Below are 21,727 nucleotides of genomic sequence, written 5' to 3'. Positions count from 1 at the left end.
CAACTGTCCAAGACAAGCTAGTTTCAATGCTGCTTTTTTTTTTTTTTTTTTTAAGACAAAGTCTCGCTCTGTTGCCCAGGCTGGAGTGCAGTGGCACAATCTCGGCCCATTGCAATCTCCGCCTCCCGGGTTCAAGCAATTCCCCTGCCTCAGCCTCCTGAGTAACTGGGACTACAGGCGCGCACCATCACGCTCGGCTAATTTTTTGTATTTTAGTAGAGACAGGGTTGCACCATGTTGGCCAGGGTGGTCTCGATCTCCTGACCTCGTGATCCATCCACCTCAGCTTCCCAAAGTGCTGAGATTACAGGCGTGAGCCACCACGCCCGACCTCAATGCTTCTTTTTAAAGAAGATTTTACCACGTGTTTTATTTTCTGACTTTACCTGTTGAAAACCTTGACTGCCTTTTCTGCCCATGGAAATGATACAGAGCAATGAGAAATTTATTTGTAAAGGTTCACAGTAATATTTTCAAACAGAAATGGGTCATGTGGAAGATGAACATCCCCAATCTTTTGGACCCCTGGAGGGCACAGGAGCTGACTGCTTCAAGCTTTACTTTTAAACATTTGTTTTTTCCTGAGGGAGGAGAAAAATCATAAACGGGAAGAAAGTCTATAGAGTAACTGCTACAAAACGTTGCTTCCATGATGAGTCGTTTTGGTAACACTGGAGCCTAAGTCAGTGGTTGTTGCCTTTTTTATTTTATTTATTTATTTTTTATTTTTATTTTTTTGAGACAAAGTCTCCCTCTGTTGCCCAGGCTGGCATGCAGCGGCGCGATCTCAGCTTACTGCAACCTCTGCCTCCCAGGCTCAAGTGATTCCTGTGCCTCGGCCTCCCAAGCAGCTGGGATTACAGATGTGCACCACCACGCCTGGCTAATTTTTGTATTTTTAGTAGAGAAAGGGTTTCGCCATGTTGGCCAGACTGATCTCAAGCTCCTGATCTCAAGTGATCCGCCCGCCTCGACCTCTCACAGTGCTGGGATTACAGGCATGAGACACCACGACAAGCTGGTTGTTGCCTTTTCTCAGCCAAATGCACCCATGAGCCTTTGGTGAGAGAGAGGCCGGAAGGAAAATAGCCAGAGAGGCTATGAGAAGGAAGGAGGGAAATAAGGCGTCTGCCATCTGCTCAGGCAGAGATGCCACCTGACCCTTCTTTTCTTTTCAGTTTAGACACAGAGTCTCGCTCTGTTGCCCAGGCTGGAGTGCAGTGGCACAATCACAGCTCACCACAGCCTCAACCTCCTGGGCTCAAGCGATCCTCCCACCTCAGCCTCCCAAGTTGTTGGGACCACAGGTGCATGCCACTACACACAGCTAATTTTTTTACTTTTTGTAATGATAGGATCTCACCATGTCGCCCAGGCTGGTCTCAAACTCTTAGCCTCATACAATCCTCCCACTTCAGCCTCCCAAAGTGCAGGGATTACAGGCATGAGCCACCATATCCAGCCCTGACCATTCTTTTCACATTTGCTCAGAGACCCCCCAATCCAGGTGATACGTGGTACCTGTGCACACCTAGGACCCAGCTGCCAAAACACAGCGGGTGTCTGTTTGCCTTCCTCTAATACCAGCCCAGGAGGAAGCTGAGGAGATACAGATGACAGGGACTCCATCTCAAAAAAAAAAAAAAAAAGAAAGAAAAAAGAAAACAAAGAAACATCACACTCTAACTCCATAAATATGCACAGTTATTATGTGTCCATTAAAACCTTTTTACAATTCGAAAGAAAACATGGAGCAACCACATGGTTGTCCTCAATTTGCTGCGAGCCTGACCTCCACCAAGAAGGAGCTACTCACGTTCAATGCAGCGACAGCCCATGCGCAGGCAGCGGATGTAAGCTTCTGGGGACGACTCGCTCCGCAGCTGGTCACCTGTAAGGTACCTGCAGGAGAGAAGGCAGGTGGCCGTGTGGGGGTGGCAGCCACAGGGGTTGGGGGGCAAGCCTGCACCTCAGGGTGTTGTGGGGGAACTTCTCCGCCTGAGCCGCCAAAGCTCTGAGTTCTTCCATGTAGAAAGACTCAAAGCTAAGGCCTAGGACAGAAATACACAATCCCACGGTCACACTCGGCATGAGCTCTGAACTGAGGCCACAATCGCAGGAGGTGACTGCTGACCACCTGGGCAATGCAAGCGTGGAGAGGACATGTTCTTTTGAGGAGAAGTTGGTCAAAGCACGTCAGAAGCAAAAAAAGCTGCAGAAGATGAATTAACAAGGCCCCGTGGCCGCTCTCTGGGTCCTCGGTCTAAACAAAGATGGGCACTTCTTTTGATATCAAGGCTTGAGGCCAGGCACAGAACAGACATTCAACAACTGTTGGTGCAATCGGCTATGCTAGGAGCCATATCCACCAAAACCGCCCTAAGAATGACTCTTTAATGCACTTTCCTCCTCGTCATGATTCACCCCAACTTTTTTAAAATTTGTGTTCCGAGGCCAGGCACGATGGCTCATGCCTGTAATCCCAGCACTTTGGCAGGCTGAGGCGGGCAGATCACGAGGTCAGGTGTTCAAGACCAGCCTGGCCAACATAGTGAAATTCTGTCTCTACTAAAAATACAAAAAAAAAAAAAACTGGGCATGGTGGCTTATGCCCGGAGTCCCAGCTACTCGGGAGGCTGAGGCAGGAGAATCTGTTGAACCGGGAAAGCGGAGGTTGTGAGCTGAGATCGCACCACTGCACTCCAGCCTGGGCAACAGAGCGAGACTCTGTCTCAAAAAAAAAAAAAAAAGTTTATGTTCCTCACACTAGGTTCTGTCACAGGGTGGTAGGAGGGACAGGATCAGGAAAAATAACTAATGGGTAGTAAGTAGGCTTAATGCCTGGGTGACAAAATAATCTGCACAGCAAACCCCCATGACACAAGTTGACCCATATAACAAACCTGCACACATACCTCTGAACTGAAAATAAAAGTTTTTTTTTTAAGTTTGTATTTCTTAACTGTCTTCTAGGTTTTCTAGAATTCACCATGCTGAAACACAAACTCTTAAAATGATGGGCATGGTGGGGAAGAGAGAACTGTGAAATCAATTTCCCCCTGAAAGACATTTTACCTTCCCAAATGCCTGGAGCATAACACCATAAAAAGCCTTTTCCCAGATGACCCCCTGGAATGTCACTTAGGAAAGTCCCCACCCACAGCTGTGGGGGCCATCACCCAAGGACTTCACCCCCTCACCCAGTAAGACAGACTAAATACTGGAACATCAGCGCAACATCCTGTATCCTCCTTCTGTTGCAATCAGAGTAACCATCCCAAGAGCCCCCTGTGAGCATCTCATTTTCTGGTTAAAAGTCGTCAGGGTCTCCCCGACAGCTCTCACGGTGACCTATAAGATCCTGCTCCAGCAGGACCTGCCTTCCTCCCCTCCTGACACTGCTCTCCTGGATTCTGCACTCCAGCCTTAGCAGACTCCTCTCAGTTGTTCCTGCCCCAGGGCCTTGGCACATGCTGCTCCTCTGTCTGAAACACTTCTCCTCGCCTTACCACCTGCTCCCCACATCAGCAAGTCCTATTCTGTGGTTAACTTTCAATGGAGGTCTTCCTCCCAGCACATGAGGACATGGCTGCTGCCTGTTCACAGCCACATCCCCAGCTCCCAGCAGGCACAGGGTACACACTCCCTATGAATCAATTCAATGAGTCACTGAATTGCTTTGCTGTGGCTACTGTGAGATGCCCAAATCGTGAAAAACCAAGTTTACTATGTTACTTTAGTTACTAAGTTACATAAACTAAGTTACTTTTGTTTTTACTAGCTTTTTAGGGCCACAGAAAAGAGATTATTATTACAATGCCAGCTGACAAAGGGAAGTGTGTTCCCAGCCCCTTCCAGAAGCTTCTGTGTATTCTAGTCCAAGGAATGCGGTGCTACACCCTCCACCTGCTTCACAACAGGGCTCACCGGAGCGGCACATCAGACCCCTGCCTCAACCCTCACGTGCTCTGTGCTGCCCAACCCATCAGAGGCTCATCTGAAACTCACGTGTTATGTGACGAGGAGATCCAGTAATGAGACAGGGGGTTGTTCATGTCCTGCATGTCCACCGCGTCATACTTCTCATCCCAGATGCTGTTTTCTCGTGAAAACAGGTACGTGAGGAACTAAAAGAGTCAAACACGAAGACCGAATCATCACGTTGACGGGCAGGATGGTGTCTGCTTGTTTCTGGTCTGCACCCACCAGTGGGGAAGAACAGCTCTGATGTGTGAAATCAACAGGCGGTCTCCAGACCTCAGTTACCCACGTTTTCAATACCGAAGGCTCAGGCTGCAATGGGCTGCAGCGACATATTTGTTCCATGGACCTACACAATATTTTCCTTTGTAATGTTTATCCTAAAATATTTGCTACTGCAAGGGTTTATGCTTACCATATATACATTGTTGTTGGTTTTTCTTTCTTTGTTTTTTCACACAGAGTCATGCTCTGTTGCCCAGGCTGGAGTGCAGTGGCACAATTTCAGCTCACTGCAACCTCCACCTCCTCGGTTGAAGCGATTCTCCTGCCTCAACCTCCCAAGCAGCTAGGATAACAGGCGTGCACCACCACACCAGGCTAATTTTTGTATTTTTAGTAGAGACAGAATTTTACCATGTCGGCCAGGCTGGTCTCAAACTCCTAACCTCAAGCGATCCACCCGCCTCAGCCTCCCAAAGTGCTGGGATTACAGGCGTGAGCCACTGCACCCGGCCTCATATATACAATTTAAAGCATAATAGTAGCATGAATATTTGTGAACCCACAACCCAACTTAAGAAACAGAGTGTTATCCATATCAGAATGTTGAAAGGGCAGGAAATTTCAAGTTACAATTCCTGGCCCCTTAAAAAAAAAATGCTTTAGCGATCTGGGCCTAATTTCTGCTGCGTTAGAACGACCTCATATGGGTCAGTCGCTCCCCAGTTCCACCTCCCCTCCTTCCCTATGCAAGGTCAAAGGCAACCATTCTGACCGGCAAGCACCCAGACACCTTCGCATTCTGTTTCTGTGCTTGCAATGGTTCAACTCTCCCTGGTGGCAGATGCCCTCTAGTGGCAAAATCAATAATCCCACCCAGGCAACAGGGTCAGTAGAGAAGAGTAAGAAAAGGCTATGAAACCGCCTTTCCAAAATCAGAACAACGAGAAAATTATGACAGTGAAACAGATCAGATCTAACCAACCTCTATCTTGCCTTTAACCTCCAAACTGCCCTTAATTATTCCTGGGCTTAGGCCAAGCTAACTTTGGAAAACATTTAGTTTATAGTTTAAATAACAGCCCTTCCCCCCAAATAAACTGCCTTTGTAAAGCTAAGGTAAGACCAGGTTAGGAGGATGAGAGGAGCCTGGATTCTGCTAAGGTGGAGACTGACTGGTTACCAGCCATTTTTCTGGAGGTTACAAGATTAGCAACTTCCTCAGTTACTCCTACAGATAACATCACTGCGGTTTAACCTAAGATTGGCCTTTTGAGACGTCTTTTTGGGCGTTTGCATGGCTCTACCTGGACCGCCCACTGGTCCTGTGGCCCCACCCAGAAGCACACTATTTTCCACAACCATATGATTGCATCTCCAACCAATCAGCAGCACCCTTTCCCTGACCCGCCAAACAATCTTTAAAAAAAAACCCTAGCCTCCGCCAGGTGAGGCGGCTCACACCTATAATCCCAGTACTTTGGGAAGCTCAGGCGGGCTGATCACAAGGGTCAGGAGGTCGAGACCAGCCTGGCCAACATAGTGAAACCCTGTCTACTAAAAATACAAAAAAAATTAGCCAGACATGGTGGACGGCACCTATAATCCCAGCTACTCGGGAGGCTGAGGCACGAGAATCACTTGAACCTGGGAGGCGGAGGTTGCAGTGAGGTGAGATCCCACCACTGCACTCCAGGCTGGGTGACAGACTGAGACTCCATCTCAAAAACACACACACAAGCAAACAAACAAAAACATAAAAAACGAAACTCCAGCCTCTGAAAGGGAGGATGATTTGAGTAATAATAAAACTCCAGTCTCCCATTCAGCTGGCTCTACGTGAGTTAAGCTCTTTCCCTATTGCAATTCCCCTGCCTTGATCAATCGGTTCTGTCTAGGCAGCAGGCAAAATGAACCCACTGGGCAGTTACAGTTACAGTAATCTAGAACCTGGGAGAAAAAAAAAAGAAAAGAAAAGAAACACTCCCAGCTAACCAGTCAGTCGAGGCAACATCATACAGCAAAGTTCTCCAAGGAAAGACAAACAGAAAATAAACCTCAGAAAGCACAGACATCAATCAAAAAGTCACCCCCAAGCGACAACAAGCCCAGCCTACTCACCTCATCCACAAACAAGAAAGGCTCAGCAGTTTCACGCATGGTGTCATCAATGAACTTTGTCATCCGCTCACGGACTTTGTTCAGATCCTGAGCCCAATGCTCCTTAAAATGACAAAGAGAACGAGAGATCAGCAAAGTGAGAACTGATAAAATTCTTCATTTCCCAGGGTCCATCCAGTCGCAATCGAAGACTGAAACATCAACCAATTCCGAATTCACTTGCAATCGAGCACCACATGTTGAGGCCTCATTCTGCACATGGCCCTCTGCCAGGGGTCAACAAATGTTCTCTGCAGAGAGCCAGAAGTAAATATTTTGGGCTCTCTGGGCCATACGGTGTCTGTCGCAACCACTCACCTCCGCTGCTATGTTGCAAAAGCAGCCACAGATGATCCGTAGGCAAATGGGCATGGTTGTATTCCAACAACATTTTGTTTATAAAAACAAGTGGTCAGCTATATTTGGTCCATAGGTCATGGTTTGCCGGCTCCTGCCCTATGATAGCTCTTTACGTTTGTTAGTATGAAGCAGCCTGGGGGCATGGTAGTTACATCAGCCTTCCAGGTCACTTACCTGGGTTGGCCTCTCATTCCACCTAGTTGACCTTGGGCAAGTTACATACCGTCTCTGTGCCTCCCCATCCATGAAGTGGGAATAAGAGTATCTACCACACAGTTTCTGTGAAGCATTGTATGAAATGTACACTGTATGAAGCATTGTATAAAATCTTATTAGGTTATGTGCCTAATGTAGCACCTGGTGCACAGAAAGTGCTCAGACCCACTTTGGGAGGCCAAGGCGGGTGGATTGCCTGAGCTCAGGAGTTTGAGACCAGCCTGGCCAACACGGTGAAACCCCATCTCTACTAAAATACAAACATTTTTTTTAAAAAAAATCAGCTGGGCATGGCAGCAGGTGCCTGTAATCCCAGCTACTCAGGAGGCTGAGGCAAGAGAATTGCTTGAACCCAAGGGGCGGAGGTTGCAATGAACCGAGGTTGTACCATAGCACTCCAGCCTGGACAACAGAGTGAAACTCTGTCTCAAAAAAAAGAAAGTGCTCTGACCATGGCAGCTTGTGCAAACAAGCATCTTTCTTCCTCCTATGGTCATCTCACTTAGTCCACACAACTCCACAAGTCATTTATTGCCATTCTCATTTTAAAGACAAGGAAACAGAGGCCCAGGAACAATACCTCATGATCCTAAGCTCACACAGCTTGTAAACTGCAGAGTCTCAGCTCCAAATAACTAAACTGACATGGAATGTAATCATATGCCCTCTTTTCAAAAGAATAGGCAAACAGGGCTGCTGAAACACTGATAACGTGTGAAATATACATGACCAGTTCCAAAGCAGCTGCTGCACAGTCCTAGACATTCTAGAAACCCTTTAAAAAAAGAATGCATAATATTAAGTAACTGTTGCTTTCCTCTCCATACCCTGAAATCCCAAATATTCATAGGAAAAGGGGATGAAATACGACATGTAAATTCAACTTTGATCAATGCTTTCTTCACTTCAAATATTCTAAAACCTGTATCTTTATGACTAATAGAAGCAAATACGCTACCAGATGTGTGTGTGGTTAGATGGGAAGGGCTGGATGCGATGTCTGAAACAATGAAAAATAGAAGAACAGACACAAATGAGGTGGTGACCAGGAGGCTGGTGACATGCATGGGTGCAAGACAAAAATGAACTGCTGTTGACTCTTGCAAATATGCCTGGATCAGGGGCCCAAAACAGCTAGGAAGGTGGGAAACTACAAGCTCATTTGAATACAGAGGTGTCAGAATCTTTGAATACTAGAACATGAAACCCAAATTGTGGGATATTTTATTAAAATACTAGGCCGGGCGTGGTGGCTCATGCCTGTAATCCTAGCACTTTGGGAGGCCGAGGTGGGCGGATCATGAGGTCAGGAGATCGAGACCATCCTGGCTAACACGGTGAAACCCCGTCTCTACTAAAAACACAAAAAATTAGCTGGGCGTGGTGGCAGGTGCCTGTAGTCCCAGCTACTCGGGAGGCTGAGGCAGGAGAATGGCACGAACCCAGGAGGCAGAGTTTGCAGTGAGCTGAGATCACGCCACTGTACTCCAGCCTGGGTGACAGAGAGAGACTCCATCTCAAAAAAACAAAAAACTTTGCCTGGCCAAGATGTCCCAAAGAGGCTGGAGGCATCCTCCTTCCTTCCCCCTACAAAGTTTTTGCATTTATCAAAAGGCATGGGTACTTAGCTAATATAACCTGGCCCTGGACTGGCTGCAAAGAAAGAAATCTTCTACCTAAAGAAGACTGAAATGTCAATATTCTTGGGGTTATAAAATGCATCTACTTGGTGTAGGGTATTGCACTAGACACCTGTAATAGTGAAAATGGCAAAGAATAAGGATGAAAATAAAAATAAATGGTGATGGCCATCAATACTGAGCAGTGACTCTATACTCGGCCCCACACGGTGGCTCGTCTTGAACTTACCACCACCCCAGGAGGTACAGGTTATTCTCCATGTTATATAAATGGGGAAACAGAGGAGAGGCTTCTAGTCATTAAGTAAGTGGTCCCAGTCATGAGCCTCAGACTAAACCCAGAAACACTGATTCTAGAAACATACTTTTAACCCCCTTCCTATCCCATCACCCATCCATCCCAGAGCTGTACTATGGCGTACTTAACCAATCCTCTAAAGAAATTTAGATTACTTCCAAGTTTTCATTCCTATTAAAAATGCTGCCATTATTTCCTTAGGATAAGTGTCTGGGAGGGCAACTATTTACTCCAGATATAGAATCTAGTTGTAAAGCTTTCTTTTCATTGCATACAGCCAAAGTGTTTTCTAGAAAAGTCATACTAATTTGCACACAAAGTGCTGCAGTGATTATTCCATATGAGCATCTGTGTGACCAACAAACATGGCATGGATGCTCATGGCTGCTCGGGTCCTAACTCCCCAGATGCAGAGAGAGAGAGCTCCTGCACTTTCTCCTGGCCCCAGATCCCTGTTCTCTAAGGGAAGCCCAGCAAAGGGCCCCGTTTGGGGAAAGCATGTAATAAAGTCAACCACCACTAGGTGGGGCTCAATCTACACGCCCCAGTCTCCCTAACAGGTGGTGAATTCTAGGATGCGAGGCTACTTGTCCCCAAGAATTGAACCAATTTAACTTTAATCGTTCCCTACTAAACTGAATAATTTAGTGGAAGGAAAATAATGATGGGAAAAAAAGTGCATGAATTTCTCTCTACCTCACTCTAGCACCAGCTCAGACCTAACGTGACTGTGCCCAATAAAATTAACTTATTACCTTCATTTTACTTGCTCCCTCAAACTTAGTCTCAGGTTGGGCAAATAGGCCTTCTTTTGATCATCATCATTCAACCCCGGCACCGGGAAGGCATGATCATTACAACACGCATCAACATCCTCATTCACCATTTATCAGCCTACTAGGGTAGCTACGACCCTTTCCTGAGCCCTCAGTGTGGATGGCCTTGTGCAAAACATGTCTTCTCTACTCACAAGTTTCTCTTCCATCAATGAAATCCAAACGCAGGCTGGGTATCAGATGGCATTTAAAAATTACTGTTAATTGCACAAGCTGTAAGAGGAGTGTTATGGCTATATTTTAAAAAAAAAAGTTCTATCTGTGAGAGAAACATACGGAAGTATTTACAAACAAAATGACGCAAAGTCTGGGGTTTGCTTTAGGATTCTTCAGCAAAGAAATGAAGAAAGGGGAAGGGTAGGGAGATACAGGAGTGTAGAGTTAGAAGTGGATGAAATAAAACTGGCAAAGTGGGCTGGGCACAGTGCCTCACATCTGTAATCCCAGCAATTTGGGGAGCTGAGACAGGTGAGTCACTTGAGCCCAGGAGTTGGAGATCAGCCTGAGCAACATGGGGAAATCCTGTTTCTACTAAAGACACAAAAATTAGTCGGGGCTGGGCGTGGTGGCTCACACCTGTAATCCCAGCACTTTGGGAGGCCAAGGTGGGTGGATCACCTGAGGCCAGGAGTTCAAGACCAGGCTGACCAACATTGTGAAACCCCGACTCTATTAAAAATACAAAAATACAGGTGTTGTGGCAGACACCTGCAATCCCAGCTACTTGGGAGGCTGAGGCAGGAGAATCACTTGAACATGGGAGGGGGAGGTGGAGGTTGCAGTGGGCCAAGACAGAGCCATTGTACTCCAGCCTGGTGACAGAGCAAGACTATCTCAAAAAAAAAAAAAAAAAAATTGTCGGGCATGGTGGCACATACCTGTAGTCCCAGCTATTCAGGAGGCTGAGGCAGGAGGATCGGTTGAGCCCAGGAGGTCGAGGCTGCAGTGAGCTGTTACCATGCCACGCTCTCCAGCCTGGGCAAGGGGGTGAGTGAGACCTTATCTCAAACAGAAAAAAAAAATTGCAAAATGCTCGTAATTTTTAATCTGAGTGATGATACATGGTGGTTCATTAAACCGTCTGTCTGCTTTTGTGTATGTTTGAAATGTTCTGCAAGACGAGGTTTTTTAAGTAAATGAACTTATTTTTGCTGCAACCCTAAAACTACTCTAAAATATAAACTCTATTTTAAAAAAAAAACAAATGAAGTAAAAGAAAAAAGTAAATGGAACTCCAATGATATAAACAAAAATTTGAGATTTATATGTGAAAAGACATGCATATATGTACACACACACACACACACACACACACAGATCCATACAATTGACTCTGATCCCCACAATTCTCAGAGGTAGATGCTCTCAATCCCACTTAAAGAGGGGGAAACTGGGGCACAGAAAGGGTAAACCACCTGTCCGTGGCTGTGCAGCCGGTAAGATGATTTCAAGTTGATCTCACTCTCACAGAGTTTCTTGTCCTCAGCACTGTAGGTACTTGGTGCTGAATACTTCTTTGGCTTTTTTTTGGTGGGGTGGGGGTGTTTTTGTTTTTTGTTTTCTGAGACGGAGTCTTGCTCTGTTGCCCAGGCTGCAGTGCAGTGGCGCAATCTCGGCTCACTGCAACCTCTACCTCCCAGGTTCAAGCAATTCTCCTGCCTCAGCCTCCCAGGTAGCTGGGATTACAGGCACCCACCACAATGCCTGCCTAATTTTTGTATTTTTAGTAGAGATGGGGTTTCACCATGTTGGCCAGGTAGGTCTCGAACTCCTGGCTTGAAGTGATCCGCCCGCCTCGGCCTCCCAAAGTGCTGGGATTATAGGCGTGAGCCACCCTACCCGGCCCTGAATACTTCATTGCTGGGCAGCGGGGGGGGCTGCCCTGTGCAATGTAGGATATTTAGGAGCATCCCTGGTGTTGACCTGCTAGATGCCGGCAGCAGCCTCCAGCTGTGACACCCACCCATGTCGTCTCTGGACACTGCCCAGTGTCCTCTGGGGGCATCGTCACAGCAGTGGAAAACCAAGGCGCAACACAACCCCCCCTTGAGTCTATAGCTGGGCTCAGAGCCCACAGGCAAACCCTGTCCAGGGAGACTGTCCCAGGCATCACCTGTTTAAGGAAAGCTGTGCTAGTTTATCTCCCAGGGGACCTGGCAGGCTTGATGAATCTGATCCCATCCTCCCATCAGTCAAGGAAGGCTTCCCAGGCAGTGACACCTGAGATGATGGCCAGAAAAGCTGCAGCCAGCCAGGTGAGGGCAGCCCCATCCTCAGGCCCTCACCCCTCCTGCCCTGCCCTGGAATCTTCTCAGTCTTCTCATCCTCAATGTGTGCCTTGAAAAGAGGCCCGACATGAGGCTCTTCTCATCCAGAGTTTCAGTGGCATCAGACAGCAATCTGAAGTCTCCAGCATCTGGCAGACTGCAATTGTTCCATGAAGACAGGTGGCCAGGTGAGCACAGGTGACCAGGTGCGCACAGGTGGCCAGGTGAGCACAGTTGACCAGGTGAGCACAGGTGGCAGAAGGGTGAGACTAGTCCCCAGCAGCGTCCCGCCAGCTCCCTCAGGCACCCACACACCTTATGCTCTCACCTGCTGTTCATGTATGAGAAACCTCTGGAAGTCATGCAGGTAAACAGCAGAGGCATCCGGCCTGTCAGTGTTCCTATCCTCGGGGAAAGGGGGTGCAGTTAGAGACAGACACATTCAACAGAGGAGTCAAGAGGAGATGCCAGCCAGTGGGGCAGCCTGCCACCCAGAACGCCCCACCTAGTCTGGCACCGTGTTAGGTACCAGGTTGGCCAACAGGAAGACACAGGTGAGTGACACAATGTCCCTCACCTACAAGGATTCAGAGGGACCCTGACATCGGAATCTCAAGGGGCAGGCCCTGGTGTCTATATTTAGCTGCTCCAAAATAGCTCTGGTGCACCCCAGAGTCTGAGGAGCCCCTCCAGGAGTGTGGCCATGGGGAAGACAGGTGAACCAGGCATATGGGATACAGCGTAGCAAGAGATGAGGGTGGGAAGGGAGGGGCACAGTGGGAATGGCTGAGAGGGCCCCAAACCCAGACCTGGAGGGCCAGAGGGGCTTTCCTGAGGAAAAGGCACCTACTTGAGCTCCAGAGAATGAGGTGGGGTGAGCCAGAAAGAGGTGGATTGAGCCAGAATGAGGTGGGTTGAGCCAGAACGAGGTGGGGTGAGCCAGAATGAGGTGGGGTGAGCCAGAATGAGGTGGGGTGACAAGAAGGAGGTGCAGACAGTGCCGGGCAAGGAAACCAGAGATGCAGCGGCCACGAGGAAAAAAGAGAAGGGAGGGGAGGAGAGAAAGAAGAGTAGGAGCGAGGGAACACAGGCCGGAGGGAGGGATTGCAGAGCAAAAGGTGTGGGGAACACAGGGATGTGAGTGTGCCTACCCAATACCCAGACAGGGCTCGACACACCACCCGCCCGTAGAGGGAGAGCTGGTGTTGGAGAAAGGACAGGAGCCAGACCCAAGGGCCTCCTCAGAAGCCACGATCCAGAGTTCCCTAGGTCATTGAGTGCTCTGGAGTGGGAGCCACACGAGGCCCCCCCAGACTCCAGGCCATCAGGGCAAAATTAACTGCAGTGTGAAAGACACTTCCCTGGACCAAGCAGAGGTTAGGTATCAGGTAGGGAACATGAAGGAACACTACACTCCGAATAAAGGCAGGACTCCCACGTTGGCCAGCAGGCCACCAGAAAAACAGGGCCTCACTGGGCCAGCACAAGCCACCCCCGGGTTGGATGGGGAGTACATTCTGCTACATGGGGCTTCCCAGGGTAATGGGTATGTTTCCCTGAGCACTTGCAGGAGCCTGGGGAAAAGAGGTCTATTTCAAATAGTGTAAGAGATGAAACATGCCCTGAGCTTTCTCCCTTTACTAAACACTCAGGGTCCAGGAGTCTGTTGTCTTTGATTATGAGTACATTTCTAACCTTTCCCCACCAGCCTCACGGTCTAACACTAAGTTTTCATTAAAATACTACATAGAAATTATGGCTGGGCACAGTGGCACATGCCTGTAATCCCAGCACTTCGGGAGGCCAAGGCAGGTGGATCACCTGAGGTCATGAGTTCAAGACCAGACTGGCCAACATGGTGAAACCCCATCTCTACTAAAAATATAAAAAAAAAAAAACAATAGCTGGACATGATGGATGCCTGTAGTCCCAGCTGTTCGGAGGATGAGGCAGGAGAGTCGCTTGAACCTGGGAGGTGGAGGTTGCAGTGAGCCAAGATTGCGCCAGTGCACTCCAGCCTAGGCGACAAAGGGAGGCTCCGTCTTGAATATATACATATACATATATATATATATACACACACATATATATATACACATATATATACACACACATATATATATACATATATATATATACACACATATATATATACATACTATATAAAAATTAGATTCATTTTATTTATACTTTGGAGTCTTGAAGTTTCTGATTTCAAAAGTGACAGAGGGAAAAGTTGCTCACCGATAAAGACTGGATCAACGTACCACAGACCATTAACTCCAGGGCCAACATTTCTCCCAGTCAGATAGGCTGGGGAAACACATAACATCTCAGAAATTCCCCACTTGGGAAATCATGAGGCACAGTGAATGTCCTGATAAGTCCTGCAACTCTGACTTTTTAGTAATAATATTACTATCTATGAGCCCCTCATGGGTGCCAAGCATCATGTGAAGCAGTTTATACACCTGAACTCATTTTAATTCAGTTAAACCTGTTTAACAAGGAATTTTCCACTTATTTGATCATTAACATTAGTTTTTGTAATTAAAAAAAAAAACTATTAACCTGTCACATCTCATGAGGCACATTCGGGGAAAGGAGGCCCTGAGGCACACAGGCTTTTTTACAGAACCTTCTGGACCATCATCCCAGCACTTCACACCTCCCTGTTGCTACTGCTCATCTCTATCCACGCCACAGGCATGGGATGGCCAATTCCCCAGCAGGGGCCCCCTGCCCCTTTGGAGGTCAGCGCCTGCACACACAGGCATCCCCTCCTGGAGGCCGGCTGGGCACCAGGCACCGAGGTCCGGCACAGCCGCCCCGAACAACACACAAGAGCTGCCTCACCCCAGGATGAACACGGACGAATCCTTTTTGAATTCATCGAGAATCTGAAATGGAAAGCACACACAAAAAAAAGAACCTTAGACAAGTCACTTAATGCAAAAACGGAAAGATTTTTGTTGTTAAAAAAGCATCATTTTGTCAGATGCAACAAGATCATTAAAAATATCATTTTAGTTGATGTTAGTTGTAAATATTCAAATATAACAGAAACTTAAGAAGCAAAAGGCAGAAGCCCTCCTCATTCCCTCCACAGTCTTATTCCCAAGAAGCAGTCACCCTTAAGCATTTCATAGGTTTCCGTCTAGAATTTGTTTTAGGGATATTCATTTAATGGTATCATATCATATTATAACATTTACGTACATCTCACAATTTTCTGCTGTGTTTCAAGCTTTACATATTATTCTGCAACCTCAAATAACCCTGTTTCCTTTCTTTGAAAAACCATTGTATTCCACAATAAGCATGTCACTTGATTTTTGTAACATCTAGTATTATTTTTAAGTGTCCCTGTGTGCCTATTTCTCTATCTTTGCCCACCTGTGCCAGTTTTTCTACGGAGTAGAGTCCTAGAAGGAAAAGCACCTAGACACAGCACATTGTAGGCACATTGGCTTTGATAAATTCTGCCAAGGTGCTCTCAAAACAGTTGAGATAGGCACCTCCACTGGGGTACACATACTTTTCCTCCATCCTCACTGCCAGGTTTCTTTAGAGATGGGATCTCACTGTTACCCAGGCTGGAGTGCAGTGGCACGATCACAGTTCACCACAGCCTCACTCTCCTGAGCTCACATGATCTTCCTGTATCAGCTTCCTGCGTAGCTAGGACTACAGGCGTGCGCCACCATACCCGGCTAATATTTTTTCTTTTTGTAGAGATGCAGGTCTTACTATGTTGCCCAGGATGGTCTTGAACTCCTGGCCTCAAGAGATCCTCCCTCCTGAGCCTCCTGAGTAGCTGGGATTACAGGCAACATTTCAAATCTTTAGTATTTCAAAGATGCATTTCTAATCTTCGAAGGCAAGAGGACGAAAGAAATATCGGACTGCTTCAGCTCCTCTCTTCACAGCCCACTGCCGTGCCAACTGTTGCATGATGAAGAGGCTCTTCCACCAAGGGGGGCGCCATGGAGCACCCCTCCCTCCAGCTTCTACTTGCACCAGCCCATTTTCTGCGCATTGTACACAGGCACCCTGCACACCCACATCTTGTCCATTTCTGCCCAGGTAGCCTTGCTTCAACAGTCTTCAATGACACTGCGATTGGATAAGCACTTAGGGAAATGTATCCACTAGCACATGATCAATGCTAACGACATAAAACATCTCCTACCCCAGATGACCCAGGGTCCTCTTGCTGAACTCCTTGCAGCCCAGGACGTCATGGGGACTATCAGGGTTCTAGAAAGGGAATCGCAGGCCTCTGAGAAGCATCAGAGAGTCCACATCAGTTTGTGTGGGTGTGTGTTTCTTCTGGAGGCATAATCAGCAACTCAAAGGAGTAGGTCCTACCAAAAGGTTAAGAGCCGCAAACTTTTAGGCAAACTGAGAAGTACTTCCTTTTGTTGATGTGTAATTTACAGCATAGGTATTTCTTTTTAAAAAGGGGTGGTGGTGCAGATTTTAGACAGGGCATGTTGCTATTTGGACTCATTTACTGCTTAGGTCACCAGGTCAGCCTGGTGCTGAAGGCATCAGGGGCTAGAACACTTCCAAGCTCAAAGCCCCACACCCAGCTTATTTACATCTGGAGGGAGCCCAGTGTGTGGCCCCCCTCAATGACCACCACATGCAATTCTTCAGCCCTCTCCTTCTTTTACATTCCTTTCAACAAAGCACAGAAAAAGCCCGCACCGCATTCCTCCACTCAGGGAGCTCGGACAATGGCAGAGATACCACCATGGTACAGATGCTCCCAGAACCAGGAAAGACCTGGCTTCCCCTCCTCTGCCAGGCCTTGCAACTCCCTGCCCGGACACTCTGCTTGTTGAAGCAACCGGAAGCTCATTGGCACAGGCACCTGGGAACGTGTTTGCAGGAATCGGCCCCTGGGACGCAGAGCAGGACAGAGAATGAAAAAGAACAACTGAAAGCCAAGAGCCACAAACGCTGCAAGAGAACCAACAGTGAGAGGCAAGATAAGGAAGACAGTCGGGCATCCCAAAGGCAAGTTACAACATCAAGGCGAGAGTGACCAGCTTTGACACGTGCTGCTGAGTGGACAAGATAAAGACCACGGGGCAGACTTCTGGATTCGCAACACATGGAGGTGATGGCTGACGTGCCAAGATGAAGTGCTCTAGGAGGCAGGGATGGAAACACGACGGGAATAGACTCAAGAGACAGTGGGAAGAAGGGAAGCGTAGACAGCTCTTGGAGTAGGTTACTTTAAAGGGGGCAGATAAATGGGGCTGTAGTTGACGGTATGGGGCACAGGTGATCACGGAAGACGTTCTAAAGATAGAAGAAGTTATAGCTAGTATTATGTATAGGATGGTGTCCCCGGGAATATATGTCCAAGTCCTAATACCCAGTACCCATGGGCATGACCTTCTTTGGAATTAGGGTCCTTGCAAGGTGCAATCAAGTTAAGATGAGGCCTTGCTGGGTTAGGGTGGACCCGAATCCAGTGCCTGGCTTCTTAAAAGAGGGAGATTTGGGCCGGGCACGGTGGCTCACACCTGTAATCCCAGCACTTTGTGAGGCCGAGGCAGGCGGATCACTAGGTCAGGAGATGGAGACCATCCTGGCTAACACGGTGAAACCCCATCTCTACTAAAAAAATACAAAAAATTAGCCAGGCGTGGTGGTGGGCGCCGGTAGTCCCCAGCTACTCGGGAGGCTGAGGCAGAAGAATGGCGTGAACCCGGGAGGCAGAGCTTGCAGTGAGCCGAGATGGCGCCACTGCACTCCAGCCTGGGTGACAGAGCGAGACTCCGTCTCAAAAAAAAAAAAAAAAAAAAATTAAAAAAAAAAAGAGGGAGATTTGGAGACAGAGAAGCACACAGAGAAAAGGGGTCCATGTGATGATGGAGGCAGAGACTGGCACAATGACATCTACAAGCCAAGGAGCGATGCAATGACATTTACAAGCCAAGGAGCGATGCAATGACATCTACACGCCAAGAAGCGATGGCGCCTACACGCCGAGGAGTGATGGTGTCTACACACCAAAGAGCAATGCCATCTACACACCGAGGAACACTTGTAGGACTGCTGGCAGCCACCAGCAGCCAGGCGGTGTCCACACTCCGAGGAATGCTTGAAGCATTGCTGGCAGCCGCTGGAAGCCATGAAAGAGGTCTGGAACACATCCTTCCCTGGAGCCTTCCGAGGGGTGTGGCCCTGCCAACACCTGGATTTTGGACTTTTAACCTCCAGTACAGTGAGGGAATAAACTTCTGCATTATTTTGTTTGTTTGTTTGTTTGTTTGTTTGTGACGGAGTCTCGCTCTGTCGCCCAGGCTGGAGTGCAGTGGCGCGATCTCGGCTCACTGTAACTTCCGCCTCCAGGTTCACGCCATTCTCCTGCCTCAGCCTCCCAAGTAGCTGGGACTACAGGCACCCGCCACTATAGCCGGCTAATTTTTTTTGTATTTTTAGTAGAGACAGGGTTTCACCGTGTCAGCCAGGATGGTCTCGATCTCCTGACCTCGTGATCCGCCCGCCTTGGCCTCCCAAAGTGCTGGGATTACAGGCGTGAGCCACCGTGCCCGGCACTTCTGTTATTTTTAAGCCACGAGTTGCAGTACTTGCCACAGCGGCCGCAGGAAATGAACATGGGCTCCATGAGCTGGGGCAAGATGGTCACAGTCTCAGTCACTCCTCCCGCTGATCCCATCAGGTAGTAAAATAAGCCCCGTTTCAGAAACAAGAAACAGGCCCAGGGAGGCAAGGACTTTTCTCCTAACAAGTCCAGGGGCCAGAATTTCAACCCAGGCCCACCTTGGTAAATCTCTAGCATCCCACAATACACGTACAAATGTACACACAATAAATGAGATTCCAGCAATCAGAGAATATTCTAGATGCTACGGGTGCACAGTGGAGGCAGCAGTTAATTTATGTTCGGCATTACCATGGAGGGTTATGTGGTCAGATTCTACCTAACCAAGGGACAGGGTTGGCACTGGGCCTTATGTCACTCTGGGCAACATCCCAGGACCTTCCCACCCCAGCAAAGGGCCAGTGAGGTCAGGAGAAACAGCTGTATTGTTAACCACTGTGCCCTCTTGGGTCACGCACACATTTACTGGATGAGTGACTAAAATAATAGATAAACTAATTTCTTCTGGTAGCTAAAAGGCTACAGGGAAATGTCATCTTTGAGTCGGGCCCCAGGAGAAGTTACCAGCTGGACAAGAGAAGGCGCCATGCCAGAGGCGGGGGTCACAGAAGCAGGGGCCAGGGCACTAAGAAAGGGAGGGAAAGGAATGGAGTTTTCCCACGTGGCTGAAGGCACACGCCCTTTCACAACCGAAGCTGGTCTTACGCACTCAGTGGTACTTAGGCTGTAGGAACCATTTGGTTCTGGAAGGCCAAGGGTAAAATCTCATCAATAGAAAAGCTAGGCCAGGCACAGTGGCTCATGTCTATAATCCCAGCACTACGGGAGGCCAAGGCGGGTGGATCACTTGAGCCCAGGAGTTCAAGCCTAGCCTGGGTAACATGGTGAAACTGTCTCTACAAAAAATACAAAAATTAGCCTGCATGGTGGCACACGCCTGTGGTCCCAGGTACTCCGGAGGCTGAGGTGGGAGAATCATCTGAGCCAGGGAGTTCGAGGCTGCAGTGAGCCATGATTGTACCACTGCACACCAGCCTCGGTGACAAAGTGAGACCCTGTCTCAAAAACAAAAAAAAAGAAAGAAAAAGAAAAGCTAACCAGAGATTCTATCTAACTTCTCCACTGTGGACTCTCCTCTTGCCAGCCACTGACAATAAGAATAAACTGCAAGATCTCTGAGCTCCTCCACAAACATCGTCACAGAACGCTCATCACTCACCTCCCCCATGCTCACACCCATGTAAAATCCAGCAGAACAATCCTTCAATGCCTGACTGGATCGTAGGAACAACCAGAGATAGGTTAGCAGGCTTCTCAATTTTCTATTTTATTTTTTGCAAGTGCTTTCTATTTTTATGTAAGAATGCTGTAACCACAGGGGACTTCACAGGTTTGATCAGGAGGTAGCAGGGTCGCAGTCACGTAGCCAGGCATTAAATTACAATAGTGGCAGGTGACCTGATTTGCTGGGTGACGTCTGCTGCAAAACGTGAGAAAAGGGACTTGGGTGAGGGCAGCGACAAGGTGATAATGGCTGAAGTCAGCTGATGATACATGGGGGTCTGTTACGCTATTCTCTCTACTTGTATATGCTTTACATTTTCTTCAATACAAAGGATTCAAAAATTAAGAAGTATTCCATGGCCATGCGTCAAAGTTGGGCAGAAAATCAAATCCTAGCTCTGCAGCTTACTACCCTGCAGTAAGCAGGCCTTCAGCAAAGTAACCTCTCTGGACCTCAGTTTCTTAATCCCTAAAATGGCAATAACAACAGTAGCTCTTGCACAGGCCTCTAGGGGGGAATTAAATGTATACAAAACACATAGAGCAGGTTGGGCATGATGGCTCACACCTGTAATCCCAGCACTTTGGGAGGCCAAGGCGGGAGGATCACTTGAGGTCAGGAGTTTGAGACTAGCCTGGCCAACATGGTGAAACCCCGTTTCAATTAAAAATACAAAAATTAGCCAGGCGTGATGGTGCATGCCTGTAATCCCAGCTACTCAGAAGGCTGAGGCAGGAGAATCGCTTGAACCCGGAAGGAAGAGGTTGCAGTGAATCAAGATCGTGCCATTGCACTCCAGCCTGGGCAACAGAGAAAGACTCTGTCTCAAATAAAAAGAACAAAAAAACAAAAAAACACATAGGATAGTGCCTAGCAAATAGTCCACCTGAGAAAATGTTGGCTATCATCTTCGTTAATGATACTGTTATTCCAGCCTAGTTAGAGGTATATCCCCTCACCAGGGAGACACAAACGTGAGATTACATTTTTTATCCTCCTCCTGCTGCCACACTTTTGGAAACTCTGAGGCTCGAGAGCTGCAACGTAGGCAGGTGGTTAGACACAAAGAGGAACTAGCAAGCTCACGATGGAAGCCGTTTGGCTACTGATAAGCATGAACCCACTCCCTGGATTTAGTTCTGGGGATTATGAGTCACCATAAATAGCTCTGTCTCCTGCAGGAGCCTGAGAAATCCAGCTAGGCCCTCCTTCCCCCCAAATCACAAAACAGGTACTTTTCTCTGCCCTGTGCTTCCAGCCAGGAACAGGAAGTAAACAATTTGCTAACAGGTTAGGGGATGGGCATTTACCTACACAACAGCAGTGAGGTTCTTAGAGCTGGCCAGAAGCCATCTACATAGCTTGGGACTTTGTTATTCAAATCTGTCATTAAATTAAATTTTTAAAATGCAGTGACCAAACTGGAGAGTTATACCCTCAAACAGTGGAGATGAGGGTTGCCAAAGCAAAACTTCTTTGGGGTCAGGTAAGCAACATAAATGAGCAGACAGAGCTGTATGGGGCTGGGTCGATACAGAGAATGCGGACCGTTCCATGGCGAGATGTGACCCTATTTATAGCCAGATCTCGATTTTTTTCCTAAGGGAAGCCAACAATCTAGATTTTAATATATAATATAATCTCTCAAGTTTTAAATGTAGGCAATTAATTTTTAACATATTTAAACCATTAGCTCAAGTACAACCAGGGGCAGGCTCAATGTGGCATTCTGGCCACCAGGGTTCAACCTTTGGTATCGGCAGAATCTGTGCCATACAAAGTTCCACACGGGGCAATCTAGGGCACCCCAGAGGGT

At 47.8% G+C, this 21,727-nt stretch overlaps 1 protein-coding gene across 3 annotated transcripts in view; it reads right to left on the bottom strand.

The window, feature by feature from the left end:
- The window catches only part of PLCG2 (phospholipase C gamma 2), a 212,438-nt gene that overhangs the window by 62,727 nt on the left and 127,984 nt on the right, over nt 1–21,727 (bottom strand). For all 3 annotated transcript variants that reach the window (XM_055100814.2, XM_034940799.4, XM_034940800.3), the window contains exons 8-12: nt 14,837–14,880; nt 12,309–12,381; nt 6,325–6,426; nt 4,009–4,127; nt 1,817–1,902 (exon numbers count right to left, since the gene is read on the bottom strand). In XM_055100814.2, coding sequence (XP_054956789.1) covers nt 1,817–1,902; nt 4,009–4,127; nt 6,325–6,426; nt 12,309–12,381; nt 14,837–14,880 — 424 coding nt within the window. The remainder of the gene's footprint in view (nt 1–1,816; nt 1,903–4,008; nt 4,128–6,324; nt 6,427–12,308; nt 12,382–14,836; nt 14,881–21,727) is intronic.

Source organism: Pan paniscus, chromosome 18 (genome assembly GCF_029289425.2).
Source record: "Pan paniscus chromosome 18, NHGRI_mPanPan1-v2.0_pri, whole genome shotgun sequence".
Lineage (NCBI taxonomy): Eukaryota > Metazoa > Chordata > Mammalia > Primates > Hominidae > Pan > Pan paniscus.
This window is presented reverse-complemented; position numbering and strand designations above follow the sequence as displayed.